General features: G+C 41.3%; 1 protein-coding gene across 3 annotated transcripts in view; it reads left to right on the top strand.

Moving 5' to 3' along the window:
• The window catches only part of PPA1 (inorganic pyrophosphatase 1), a 132,492-nt gene that overhangs the window by 103,550 nt on the left and 14,088 nt on the right, over nt 1-14,854 (top strand). For all 3 annotated transcript variants that reach the window (XM_056530483.1, XM_056530481.1, XM_056530482.1), the window contains exons 7-8: nt 4,449-4,576; nt 4,862-4,947. In XM_056530483.1, the coding sequence (XP_056386458.1) occupies nt 4,449-4,576; nt 4,862-4,947 (214 nt within the window). The remainder of the gene's footprint in view (nt 1-4,448; nt 4,577-4,861; nt 4,948-14,854) is intronic.

Raw genomic sequence — 14,854 nt, 5'->3', positions numbered from 1 at the left:
ATGTTAAGTGCATTAAATAGCAACATCCCACACAAACACTGAATTAGGTCAGTTGGGTCCTTTTTTGAATTGTGATTCACTCATGCCAGACAAACAATGTGCCTTCACATTGGAGACCATTAGATTTGTCCTACATCATAACTATTTTGTTTACAACAATGATCGCTATGTACAGATTTGCGGCACGGCTGTGGGGAAGTTTTCCCCGTGCTATTCAAACCTGTACATGCAATCATATGAAAGGGTTTAATGTTCCCTAGGTAATTTTTTAGAATAGTTGCATCAGTGGTTTAATCATCATTTTGAATAGACCGGAAGATTCCCTTTAGATATATTTTAACACCCTAAATGACAACTGTTGGGGACTTGAATCTACCTTTCATATAAGTTCCAAGGAAATAACCCCTGTGGACCTTAATATACATGGAAAGGAAGACAATTTGCACAGCAACACACTTTGAGGTAGATGCAATTGGTTACTTAAGCTACAGCAGCTTCCATCTGAATTGCTAGAGAAGTAACATACCATATGGGCAAATAAAAAGCATACTGCGTAATTATATTTCTAATATAAAAAGTAAAGGCTTTCGTGAGAAAGGATATCCCCCTCATTAATTAAAGAAGCGTCAGAAAGAGCTGAAAGCCTTAAATGGTTACTGTCACCAACTTTATTTGTTGATATGTTGTAGTACTTATGTACTACAACATATCTCTAATATACTTTTATTATTATTTTTTTTATTAAAATTTACATTTGAAAACCGGCCACTAGGGGTCTCCCTCCTAGTGGCCGGCTGCAGCCTGGCGTGACGTCACTCCTGAAAAAGGACCGATGCAGCCGGGCATCGGTCCTTTTTCATTCAGCCTGCGCTAGCTCCCTGCCTGTCAGTCAGACAGGCAGGGAGCGAGTGCATTGGCTCCCCGGCCACTGGCTGGGAGGCCACTCCTCCCGCACATCGCCGCTGCCTCCGCCTCGTCGCCGCCGTTGTCCCTGCACACCCACTGCCGGACTCCGCAGTAAGTGTAATGGGGGGGGGGGAGGGTGTTGTGATGGAGGGAACGGGGTATGGCGCGGAGGGGGGGAGGGGACGGGCTAGCGCCGCATGTAACTAATAGTTTATCTACACAGGGTGCCTCCAGCTGTTTCAGTACTACAACTCCCAGCATGCCCTGACAGCCAATAGATGTCAGGGCAAGCTGGGAGTTGTAGTGATGAAATAGCTGGAGGCACCCTGTGTAGATGAACTAAGGGCGGAAGTCCCCCCCCCCCCAGCAGGCATCAGTGACGTGGTGCCTGCTGGGGAAGTCTGCCTGGTAGTGAGCACACTGCCAGGCAGACAAAAAGCATTTTTAATATAGTAAAAATAAAAATTTAAAGCAAGGGAGGGGGTTAGGGATAGATTGGCAATAGGCAGGGACAGAAAAAAAAAATAGGATGGTGGGAGCTACCCTTTAAACAAGATGAATGTCTGGTAAAATCTAAAAAGATATTCAGAGAAGAGGACAAAGCCAATTCCTTCAACGTGACGTTTTCAACCAGATATAGTACTTGCCGTAGCCGCATCGAAAAGACACTGTGCGGCAATTGGAATATAATCATGGAGGACCCCATATTGAGAAGGCAACTGGCAAAAACTGTTTGTATGTTTAGAAGGGCTAAAAACTTAAGGAATATTATTGCCTCATCGATCCCAGCAAAACAATATGTAAAGAAAGGGGAACTAAATACTTACACTAGAATTATAGACACTTAAGAAGTGTATAAGTGTAACACTAATAGGTGTAATAAGAGAAAAGACGTAGATATCCCAGGAGAGAATACCTTACTATATTTCCCAAGATCTGAAGTACATTGGGGGGCATTCTTATCTATTTTCGAGCACAAAAGTTGCTGTAATAGTTGCAGAAAGAACTTGTCAAACAGCACAAGGACGTCTGTTGCAACTTCTGTGTGAAAAGTCGCATATACCCTGACTCAAAAGTCACACAGAAGATGTTGGGCAGGGCTGAATTGACCTGAGAAACTGTCTATTTCTGGGATCGTGCAACAATTTATCATCATTCGCACTTAGTAACCCAGTGACCACTGCACAAAGTGTTCTAAATCGGTAAAAATCATGGAAACGTTTCTAAAGCAATTGTCACACAAAGTCGCACGGACCCATTGTGCAATGTTTTTGTGTGACAAACATAGAGAAAAAGCTTTCTAAAGGTCTTGACAAATATCCCCCCCCCCATTATGTACATGTTGGAATCCCATAAACGGTCTTAGAATTTAAATCAACGCCGATATAACATCACTAGAGGATACACAACACTTTTGGGAACATCACAATTAAAATCCAGACCTCTTATTTGGGTCCCCATTGGAAAATGGTGAAAGTGTGGAGTTTTTAACAACTAACCATCAAAGATGTTCAGGATTTTCCCAATATGAGTTTGGAATTTAAAAGATCCAACTAGCTTGTTTTATCGAATTATGTATGCATATATCCACATGTAGTCATCTGGTACATATATATTAGATTTTAGCAGCAATAATAACTTTTGTAATTATTAGGTATGAAATGTATGTATATTGTGTCGCAGACGGGAGGGCCTTATATGGGCACATGCCTGAGGAGCAATAGGGATATATGGAGATTTTCATTTTAACTTTTTTTTTTTTTTTATATATATATATATATAATTGTACAATAATGACATTATGTTGATAGCGTACATATTTTGGAGTGATGTTTATCATAACAGGGCTATGAAGATGTTGAATGTTCCACAGACACAGAATCTCTATATAATATGACTCTGTGCTTTTGGGATAATATTTAACACATTCTCTCCACTCCGTCTGTTTGGCTGCTGTACCTAGTCGTGCCTGTATGGCCGATGACTGTGAGCATATGGAGTGTGGCATAATACACACATCATGCCATCAGCATACCGGAAATGGAACCCCCTCAGGGGCGCCAAACTAAGTGCATACACACAGAGGAGATATAGGATTGGTTGTGTATTTCATTTTGTTATATACAGTGATCCCTCAACTTACAACAGTCTCAACATGCAATATTTTCAGCACTGTGTAGAGAGCAGTAGGGTCCAGCACTAACAACACTAGGGTGAGACCGCTATAAGGAGCTGGCAGCAGTAGATTCCAAATGATCGTGGATGAATAACGGTGCAATGTCCATTAAAGTGGATGGCAACTTAAACAAATAGAAAAAAACAGGACTGCACTCACCATCCAAGTGAACTTTATTTCTAATCGTGAGATAACATCAGAGACATGCCCAGGTGGAGGCGGGGAGCACAGCCGGGACAGACTGTTTCACGCTATCAGCGCTTCTTCAAGCCACTGTACACCGGCTTGAAGAAGTGCTGATAGCGTGAAACAGTCTGTCCCGTTATAGCCCGTTATTAATAAAGGACGTTATTTTGTGACTGGTGAATGAATGTAAGAAATAGTGCATGCACTAGTTCTCCCGTTACAATCTTCCATCATAAAATAATGTCCATTATTAATAATGGGATATAACTGGTTAAAACGGATAATAGACTATAATGGGATTTTGTAACGGCCATTGCGTTTTTTTTTATAACGGAACTTCAAACGGATCTTTAAAACGTGTGAAAGTGGCCTAAGCTTGTTTGCTATTACTAGATTGAAGTTATATTCTATAAAAAGTATATTCTATAAAAAATCAATAAAAAGAGGTCATGACAGCAAAGGATGTTTCTGGCCAATGAAATGAAGTCTATTAAATAATATATATTTTTCCATCAAAATACTGTTTAGCTGTCACAGTATGAATCTATTGTTTCCTTCAGGGCTCAAGTGTTTCTGAATTAAGTTTATTTTGGGTTACCTGATTTCCCATGTGCTATGAAAAAGATATCTGGTTCACAGATTTCTATCCAAAGATATCCATTTCCTTCCTGGCTATGCTACAAAATGCATCTGGGTATGAACATTTACTGAATCAGAGGTTAGGATTGAGATGGCATCTCATCATATTCATTTTAGGTCTTTTATCTCCAGTCTTTTATCCAGTTCTGTTGATTATCTCACTATTGTGGGGGGGAGAAATGCATCAGCATTGTGTATATGTCATCCATGTTATTCATCCTATTTCTAATGACTTATAGGCTCTCGTTGTGTTCTGTACATTTTGAGCGCTCTTTGTACTAACTCCGTGCTTATTACTTTTAAAGATTACAGCATTATAAAAAAAAATAATGCTTTCTGATGTTGCCTCCTACACATGGGGTTAATGTTAATTATCCCACCATTTCATAGTTCTGATGTCTGCTTCTTGTTAACTTTTCATTCAGTCTCTAGAATTATAACTTTTTATAGCAACCACAAGCACCAATATATAATCTAATTACAGAATGGGTCCAGCTAATTGCATTATGTTACACTTATTAATGGAGACTTCTTCTTTCAGATATGGAGGATGTCAGAAGACTGAAACCCAATTATCTGGAATCTACCGTTGACTGGTTCAGGAGATACAAGGTGCCTGATGGAAAACCAGAGAACCAGTTTGCCTTTGATGCAGAGTTTAAGAATAAGGTATTTCAATTTCTTCTGAAGCCATTTCCCTCTTATATTCAAAAGTACAAAAAAAATGCAATAAAAGAAGCAATGTGACTTAAAGATGAATTTACAATTCTTAAAAAATGGCTGGGGTGATAGCCAGACTGGAAAAAGTACTAATATCCCACATTTTAAAGTGCCATTCAATAGCACGAAACCGTTTAATATGTAGCAGTAGTCTATCAATGTGAACAAAAGAATGTGCAGTGTTCTTATTAAGTCTGTATTTATGTCCTATATGCTTTGTACATTTGTATGCAGGATTTTGCGATAGAAGTGATCAAATGTACTCATGCTCAATGGAAGGCACTGGTGACTAAAAGCACAGATGGCGGAGAAATCAATTGGTAAGATCTACTTTTATAAAGTATAAAACAGTCGATTGGTGTGGAGTTTAAAGTACCTGGACCATGTGCTTATACTGCATTGCTTTATGCAGCGTTGTCATGTTGTAGCTATCTAGTACCGAAAGATACCATTTGGAAACCCTCCAGAATTTTATATATTTCTGCATAAATTTTACTTAAAACTACATCAGATTTCCACACATGTCCTAAAAGTAGATAAAGAGAACCAAATAAAAAAAAGATCAAAAATATTCCATTTGGTCATTTATTTGAGGACAATCATCCAGGTAGGAGAAAAAGAAGGCCCTTGCATACGGCGCTACTCGGTCCAAAGATCCGAGCAGCGCCGGATGCAAGGGCCTTCTTTTTCTCCTTCCTCATCCAAGCACCTCACGGGTTCCTGCACAGGACACCGGTCTAGGCACCTTCGGCTGCAGCATGGACACCAACAAATACCCCTCAAAAGGGGAGACACGCTTAACCCTCAAGAGGGTCACCAGGTGAGAGCGCACCCTGTTGGGGGATCCACTTAGGTTCACTTGATTTACGGTATCACACGAGGCGCTGTCCTCATTTCATTTAATCCCTCATTCTCTTTTTAATCATCCAGGTAAGCATAAAAACTTCAAAATTATTGTTATAAAAAAAAAAAAAAATCATACCATCTATGAAACGTGGCAGTGATATCCTGGTTTGAGCCTGATCTTGCCATGAGTGAATGAACAATGCATTCTGATTTATAATAGCAAGTTCTAAAGAAAAATGTCAGAACATTGGTCCATGAGTTGAATCTCGAACATGGGTCATGCAGAAGAAAATGATCCTAATGCAAATTCTAGGAATGGTTAAAAAAAATGGGTACAGAAGATGTTTTATGAATGCCAAGTCAAAGTCTTGACCTTTAAATGGGCATGGTTTGATTTAAAAACCTTTTATATGTTGTACATCTAGGCCAAACATACACCATTCTAATATACTTCATAAGAAAATGTTTTCCGTTTTTATAGAAATCATGGCTTATAAAAAAAAAAAAAAAAAAAAAAACATGGTTCCCCGTACCATCCCCAACATAATACTGTCCAGCTGGATCATCCTTTTTTCCCAAGCTGAAGTACAGGCAGGGAAAAAGTCCAATAAGTGCGGTTGGGACTAGTGCTCCTCTGTGCTCACTCCTGTCCTATCAGAAATAGAGAGGATGGGGTTACAGAACAGCCTGCAGTGATTAAGAGACCCAGCACTCAGGGAGGGTATGTATATGATCAGGATAAGGTTATGAGTAACTTGTATAACTTTTTGTTATTATTGTGGGATATTACAGGTACTCTTTAAAGCTTCAAAATAAAGTCCAGCTCACCCACATGGAATTGTGCGCGGATCCTTACTCAGGCTCAACGTGTCCAACAATGAAAAAAACAAGATGATCCAGCACTTATGAAATTCCCAGCTTTATTCAATCCTCTCTAAAAACAGCACGGCAACACACCTTTACAAGGTCTGAGCAATCTTGATGCGTTTCGAGCGCAGGTGTGTTGCCATGCTGTTTTTATAGAGGATAGAATAAAGCTGGGAATTTCATCAGTGCTGGATCATCTTGTTTTTTTCACTCTTTAAAGCTTACCTGTCGTATTGCAGAAAAAAAGACTTATGTTACTCACGAGGTCATGCAAATTCTTTACATCTTTTATTTATTTTTATTTTTTGTGTCGAGCTTATGTTTTTGGCTAAGAAATCTCTGTTCTAATGCTCACTTATTCTGACGTCCAATGGAAGTGGTGTCCGAGCAAGCACTGAGCCTGCTCTCACCATGCATTTGCTTCCTCCCTGAGTCTGCAGTGCTGGATCTTTCCATCTAATCACTGCAGCCTGCTTTGGACAGGAGTGAGCACAGAGGTTTGCTAGTCCCATCCTCGCTTCCTAGACTTTGTCCCAGCCTGTGCTTCAAGGGCTAAGATGATGCTGCAGCCAGACAGGATTATGTTCTGGTATGGGGATCCCTAGTGGTCGTCGTCCTTTATTTTTTTATTAATTTTTTTAAGCCCTGAATTTTATAAAAAGGTCGTCAATTTTTTTTTTTCCCTGAAATATATTAGGTTAATGTTTTGCCAAGATATACAACAGTTTTTAAATCTGGCAGAGCCCATTTATGTCTGGGAAGAGCCTGCAGCGAGCAGGTCATAAGAAGAAATACACTGTGCTATGCTAGATAGGGGGTGACTGCTTACAAGGCGAGGACACTGAAAGCCAGTACAAAATGTCACATGATCTGTCTCTGCTGGAAGGGGAAGAGGACAGTAAGTGGACAGAGGATGCCAGGTTTTTCTTCACTTATGCCTGTCGAAGCACATTTAAACAGGGAAAATGGCCCAGTACAGATAAGTGTTAATTACAGTAAAGTTGATCTGGCCATGAGGAGACAAAACATGAATAACTTTTACTATCCAGAGTACCACTTTAACTCTGACCATGCTGTTGCCATGCAACAGTGCAGACCCTTTCGCACAACCATGCACAGTGCTGACAAACTGCCAATACTTTCAGTAGACAGCAGCTTGTCAGAAGTATATATTTCCCTCACATAGTATATTTTCAGAAATGTCAAAACCCCTTTAAGTCCATGGAAAAATATAAGGTACAGTGATAGAGATTATATAGATTTATTTTTGCTATGACAAGCAATGCCATCATCTCTGGTAGACCATTTTGATAATGAAAATCACAATACCTCTGAGAATTCAATAGTGAGTGCTGATCACAGCGGCCAATGACTGACTGCATTGGTGATGTCATTGTGGACGCCATATCATCACCGTAGATCAGTGGTCTTAAACTGTGGCCCTCCTGATGTTGCAAAACTTCAACTCCCAGAATACCTGGGCAGCCAACAGCTGGTTTTGTAACATCTGGAGGGCCACAGTTTGAGACCACTGCCGTAGATAAAAAAAAAAAAATGTACTGACTTTTTTGCATTTTAGGATGGCGCAGAGCTGTAGCTAGCTCCTTTTGCGCTTGAGGCGAGAACAGAAAATTTCGCCCCCATTTTAGATCAAGACATCCCTCGGGGGGAAAAATAATTTGCGGGACACCCTTACCGAATAATTTTTTAATATGTTGGCTATATATAGGACCCCCTGTAGATAGGTAGCTTGGCCCCAGTTTCACTCCTTTTAAAGGTGTAGAGGAGTACTGGGGAGAAAAGGTGTACATGGGTGAGAGCGGGGTGTACATGGGTGACAGTGGAGTGTTTATGGGGGAGAGGGGTGTAGAGGAGTGACAGAAGGGAAGGGGGTCCAGTACTTGATGCTGAGTAGGCCTCTGTCAGCACCGGCCCTGCTTCTTCCCTCCATCTCTATCATTCTGCTGAGGGACCAGGGAGAATCCGTAGTCCAGAGCTGCTCCACAGGAGGAGGATACACGAGGATTGGAGCTGCAGCATCACCCATCCTGGCACTGGGCACAGACTTCTCTCCCGCCCGGCCTACACGCCTGTGACTCACAGGTGCGCAGGCCAGGGTGGGAAAATTAAAACATTTTAGCGACGTGTTTCCCACCAGAGCGTCTTGGCACCCCGGTTGGGAATTACTGCCTCAGTGTAATGTCTGCTGGACTCCCTGTGCAAGCTCTCCTCATGGGAAGCTATGGCCCTGGGATGGCGTCCCTTTTTAAAGTCACTGCGCTCTTCATTATAAGCCACTCTACTGCAGATGTATCGTTGATTTTATAAAGAGTGTTGATGGACCAACCCATGCTTTCAGATAGTTATATTTTAAAAGGTACATATAGAGCAAGAAAAATCTGTAGAGATAATTGAGTTATAGCTTTTATCCTCAGAAAGCAGTTACAGCTATAATAATTAATAATAATGTCTGTTTTTTTAGAGTTTTTACTGTATCTGATGTATCTGATGTGCTGTTCAACTAATACTATTAGGCTGTCCAGTGTTTTTTGTCTTCCTAGTAAATTGAACCTCTGTAAAACAATAAAAGAATGCCATAACTGTCTATTTTAAGTGACACGATAATTTTCTCCGAACAGTGGGGAAAATAGCAAACTAATTTTCACAATTTATGCTGCAAATCTTAAAATTCAAGATTACTATAGCAACTTGTGTCCTGATTTGTGTTCAACCATGTAACTATACAAACTAAACATTCTAACAAACATTATAAGGCTAGGTTTCCACCCAGGTTTTTTTGGCATCTTTTGAAAAACTACCACTGCAGTTTTTAACCCCTTAAGGATGCAGCCCTTTTTCACCTTAAGGACTGAGCCCTTTTTCGCAATTATTATGACCACCATCGCTTTACACATTAATAACTCAAACGCTACCGAATATTCTGATTCTGAGATTGTTTTTTCGTGACATATTCTACTTTATTTTGGTGGTAAATTTTCGTCGTTACTTGCATCCTTGGTGAAAATCCCAAAATTTCATGAAAATGTAGCATTTTTCTAACTTTGAAGCTCTCTGCTTGTAAGGAAAATGGATATTCCAAATAAATTTTATTTTTATTCACAAATACAATATGTCCACTTAATGTTGGTATCCTAATTAGAGGGCTTCAAAGTAGAGCAGCAATTTTCAAAAATTTCATGAAAATTGCTAAATCTAACAGATGTTACAGAACTACAACTCCCAGCATGCCTGGGCAGTCTAGGCATGCTGAGAGTTTTAGTTTGGCAACATCTTGAGGGCTACCATTAGGGCACCACTGTAACAGTGGTCTCCAAACTGTGACCCTCCAGATGTTGCAAAACTAAAACTCCCAGCATGCTGGGAGTTGCAGTTTGGCACCCACTAGGAAGGGCAGCAGTAAATATTGCTTACTGCCCCCTTCCTTCCCCCAAACCACCCCCCCCCCCCTGCCCCCACCGTAGTTTCCCTACCTGCGCCTGTCTCCAGCGACGATCTGCGGTCCCCAGGCCATCTTCTTCTCAGGTACCGGCCTCCATCTTTTCCCACCATTCGGCCTGACATCCAGGGGTGGGCAGAACGGGGGATTGCCATGGCAACCCACTGTCCTGTGCTGCCATTGGTCAGAATCAGTTCTGACCAATGGCAGGGGATAGGAGGAGATCACAGCACTGAGACCTCGCTCCTATCCCTCAGGATGATCGGGGCTGTCACTGACAGCTCCGATCATCCATATTTTCCGGGTGATCGGGTCACCAGAGACCCGATCAGCCCAGAATAGCAGAAAATCGCATGTCTGAATTGACATGCGATTTTCTGCGATCGCCGACATGGGTGGGTCTCAGGACCCCACTCGACGATGTGCCGGGATGCCTGCTGAATGATTTCAGCAGGCATCCCGGTCCGGTTCCCTAGCGGCGGGGAGCCGAATTCCCACTGGCGTATGCATACGCCCAATGTCCTTAAGGACTCTGGATGCAGGGCGTATGCATACGCCCGGCGTCCTGAAGAGGTTAAGTCTAAGACAGAAGTAGGTCCATGGAGAAGAGTAACACCTCCTTCCTTTAAATTTCCCATTCCTTTTGAATAGACTTCTGGCTTTGCAGTGGGCGTTTTACAAAAAATAAAAACATAAATGTAAAAAAAAACCCTGTGTGGAAATCCTAGCCTAAAACTGTACTATTTAAGCACAGACTCAACATAAACCATGCCATCCCATGGACTGCTCTCTAGAGTAACCAAAAATATAATATTTGTGTCCGAGCAAAGATGTGAGTCTTCTTCCCTTGTTGATTCATCTAAAGCAGTGGTTCCCCACCCCCCCAAGTATCTCTTGGCAGCCCATTTCCAAAAATAGTACCCTCAATATTAGCGCCATATTTGTAATTAATATAGTTTGTTATTTTAAATCTATATGCTTTTCTTAACTTTTTACTTTACTTCACTATTCAGCCTAGACCACTATTAAGATTTCTCCCAGCCAAGAGCATTTTTGACTGTAGTCAGGGAAAAACAACCATATTTTTGGGGCTGTTTTTCCCCAATTATGGCTGTAAGATTTCACAGCATATTTTATTTTATGTGCGTTTAATTTTTAAAGTGAGAACCCACCCTAAGGTGGAGGAATGTATGCTGCAGGGCAGGATACTATGAGCAGGCATAGTGATGTGGGTCTTGGAGGGGATCATGGCTGTCGGGCAATGTGCCGCCATATTTTTATTTTTTTTCTTCCATTAACTCATTCTTCTTTTTTATTTTTTATTTCATTATTACCATCAATAAATTTACCACGATCATTTTTATATTTACTGCACTCTTGAAGACTAATATTTTTTTCTATGTTTTCACCATTACTGAGAGATCTGAATACACTGCCCACAAAAGTCTATGGAGCGAGGAGAGGCAGGTAGCGAAGGAGGGATATGTAAGGAGGAGAGGAAGTGGAGGGGCCAGATCCAGTGAACAGCACACCAATGGAAGGAACAATGGATAAAATGGCACTAGTTCATTGTATGCCACACACCATTGGTTCCGTGGGACCCAATGGACTTTAATGGGGAATGTTGGGTTTCCAGTATGGTGTCAGGCGTTTCACCAGAGCTTCTTACAGTAGTTTGAATCGAACCTAGACTGCTCTAGTACTGTGCTATAATGTCTTTAGTGTTGCAGCTTCTTCTAATGGTGTGATACAAGAGAGTAGGGGAAGCAAATCCACCTGTTTGTGGTGTATAGCACCCATCAAACAGGCTAGTCTCGGTCTACTCTTAAGCAGGCAAAGCTGACACTTAGAGCTGCAGCCTGCAGAGAAGTAACAGTGGTAATAATGTCCTATGCAAGAATATAATGGCCAGAAATAGTGCGTCTCCTCACGTACACACAAATGACTGCTTATCCTGAAAAATATCGGTAACCTTTTTTTTTAATATATAATATATGTATTTATTTGTTAATTATTATTTTTTTTTTTCAATACAAGCAAATAGCAACATCTCCCTACACAGAGGGATGCAATCAATGATTCCAGAAGATGACCGTTACATGTTAAACATCTATCGGAAAGTTTTATTAAAGGGATTATCCAGGAATAGTAAAACAAAGCAAATTTCTTTAAAAAATGCCTCCCTGTCTGTCTCCAGGTTGGGTGTGATATTACATCTTGGCTCCATTCACTTAAATGGAACTGAGCTGCAGAACCAAACCCAACCTGGAAACAGAGGAAATTTATGTCAAAAACTGCTTACCGCCTATTTTTCCATTCCTGAATAACCCCTTTTAAAAAGCCCTTAAATGTGTATTATGGGCATTAAAAATTCTATTTCAAATTAAAAGGAATGAGGTGTCTTCTGTCAAGTTTTATTTTTTTTTATTATTTTTTACATTATTATTTATTTTTATTTCAAATTTTTTGTCTCCATTGATAAAATTGTCTATGATGTTTCCCCTAATGGGATTATCCGGTGAAAGATAGCTTATCCCCTATCCACAGGATAATACCAGTAGCTGGACCCGCAGAGAGAGAGAGAGAGAGAGAGAGAGAGTGTGTGTGCTGTAGAGGTCATCTGCACCTTACATCCATATAAAAGAGCGCCGTAGATACCAGAGTCCAGTACTTGTGCATCTCCAGTGCTCCCATACAACTGAATGAAGTGTGTCCTGTCTACAGCACGCACTCTCTGAGAGCCGGGGTCCTATTTCAGAGATTGTGGGGTCCCAGCGGTCTGACCCCCTAGGATGAGATACATATTACCTATCCTATCATTTTTTTTTTCCCCAGACAACCCCTTTGAGTTTGGGTTCAGAATTTGATCTTCAGTGACCTGGCATCTGCCTTATATTATCTTTGAAAAGGAAAGCTGTCCCAGAATGTGTATGTCAAGTTAGAAATACTCAGGGAATGTGCATGTGGTAGTACTAGCTCCTCATGGAATAGAATTCAATAGAAAATCCATACAGAGAAGTTTTGCAGAAGAAGTTTTGCTATATAATTGGTCTCCTGGGCTTTATTTGTCATAATGGCTTAAGAAAAAGTCTGGATTATGGTTTTAATGCTATACAGACTATGGCAAAATCTGGTCACCTGTCTAGGAATGTATTACTTGTTTGGTTCCATTGTTGGCAGTAAATTACTGTAATGTCACATACTGTCACATTCCTCTTCTGAGTGTAACGTAGAGGAAAAAATATAATGATATAATGTGTGCCCCATACTTTCATTTAAAAGTTGTAAGGGGTATTTACAGAAAGTCATTTTGAATGCTTAATATAATTAGCTTTTTATTTTGGGCCATAAGATTCCTTGCTGAAGGAGAGATAGTAGGTGTATGCTAATAATGGTCCTTGTGCACTCTTGGCAGTCCTTGCTGACTTGTTAGGCTTATATTACTCGGCTGGCTCAGACCAATTTTTTATTTATATACATTTTCTTTTTAACAATAAAAGCAATAAACACCACTAAGTGGAACAAAATACAACAGTACAATAAGCACCGGGGGACCCAGAGATCAGATCCAGTAAAAAAACATATGGGAGGTTGTCCAGAAAGCCAGAAGGCTCAGCTGAGTCCCAGCCAGAGAAAGCCAAACACACACATAGCCACACATCCTGGAAACCCTACAGCCCCCCCCCCCCCCCCCAAACAAGATGTACAATGCCTAGAAGAAACTACTGTGAGAAACTACCCGGGGGGGGGGGGGGGTCAACTGAATTATCAAGTAAAAGCCAAGGGGTCCATACCTTGTCAAACTTCTTAGGACACTTATGTCTCTCATAGAGAATCTGGTATAACTGGACATATTTGTTAACCAGAGCCAGCCACCGTGACAGTGGAGGAGAGGAGGCATCCTTCCAAGTCATCACCACCACTTTGCTGGCACAATAAGCATCTACGTGAGCTGGCAATCGCCTCATTAATCATCCCCAGCAGATGCACTGTAGGGGTAAGTAGAAAAGGAAAGTCCAGATTGTCAGCCAGAAACCCCATCACCTCCCTCCAGAAAGGAGCAATTACAGGACAGTCCCAGACAACATGCATAAAAGTGCCCACTGCCCCCGAACAATGGAAACACAAGTCAGAACTTGAAACACCAATACATTTCTGCTTGGCTGGGGTATAATACAACCGTAGAACATACCTAGACTGGATCAGCATATCTCTGCTACTGACTACGGTAGAATAGTAGGAGCCTTCAACCTCCTTCCACTGATACTCACAGATCCGAGATATCAGCCACCCATTTATGAAATGCTCGTGAGAACAGGTTTGGTCCCAGTGTCTTCAGGAGAGTGTAGGCCTGAGCAAGAGGTTTAGCAAGTTCTGTGGTGCCCAGGAGAAGCTCCACCTCAGAAAATACAGGGGTAGATGTCAAGGAGCCAAACTGTGCCTGAACCGCATGCCTAAGCTGAAGATACCTAAAGAAGCCATTTCCAGGGATGCAATAACGTTCCTTCATGTCAGAAAAGGACCAGAAAACCTGGTCCTCTCCAAACAAGTCAATCACAAACTTAACGACATGAGAACCCCAGAATCTGGCATCCTATAACCCGTGCAGTCGATGTAAAGGTGCGTTCTCCCACAAGGGTGCCCTAGGAGATACCAGAGGCTGTGGAAAGCTACTCAATGCCACGGACCATGCTTTAGCCACAGATTGAAGGGGGAAGAGAATAGGAAGAGCGAGAGTGGTGTCTGTAAAGAGTGTTAGTAAGAGCCTCATATGAACCCATAATCGCTCCAGCCAAGGCAGTCGCTGAGTTGGACAGATCCAGGTCGATGCACCATGCTGCTTACACCAACTGAGAGGCAAGAAAGTAGTTATAAACATCAGGGGCAGCAAAGCTTCTTAGGAGCTTGGAGAAGAGCCCAACAGAGTCTGGGAGAATTTCCCTGCCAGTAGAATGATCCAGAGCACCACACATGTTTAAAAAAAAATAATAATTCTTAGGGGGAATTATGGAAGCTAAAGTACAGGAATTTTTAGGAAGGCAAGTCATTTTAAAATA

The sequence above is a fragment of the Hyla sarda genome, chromosome 7 (genome assembly GCF_029499605.1).
Source record: "Hyla sarda isolate aHylSar1 chromosome 7, aHylSar1.hap1, whole genome shotgun sequence".
Taxonomy (NCBI): Eukaryota; Metazoa; Chordata; class Amphibia; order Anura; family Hylidae; genus Hyla; species Hyla sarda.
The sequence above is the reverse complement of the archived record's forward strand: the minus strand, read 5'-3'. Positions and strand labels throughout refer to the sequence as shown.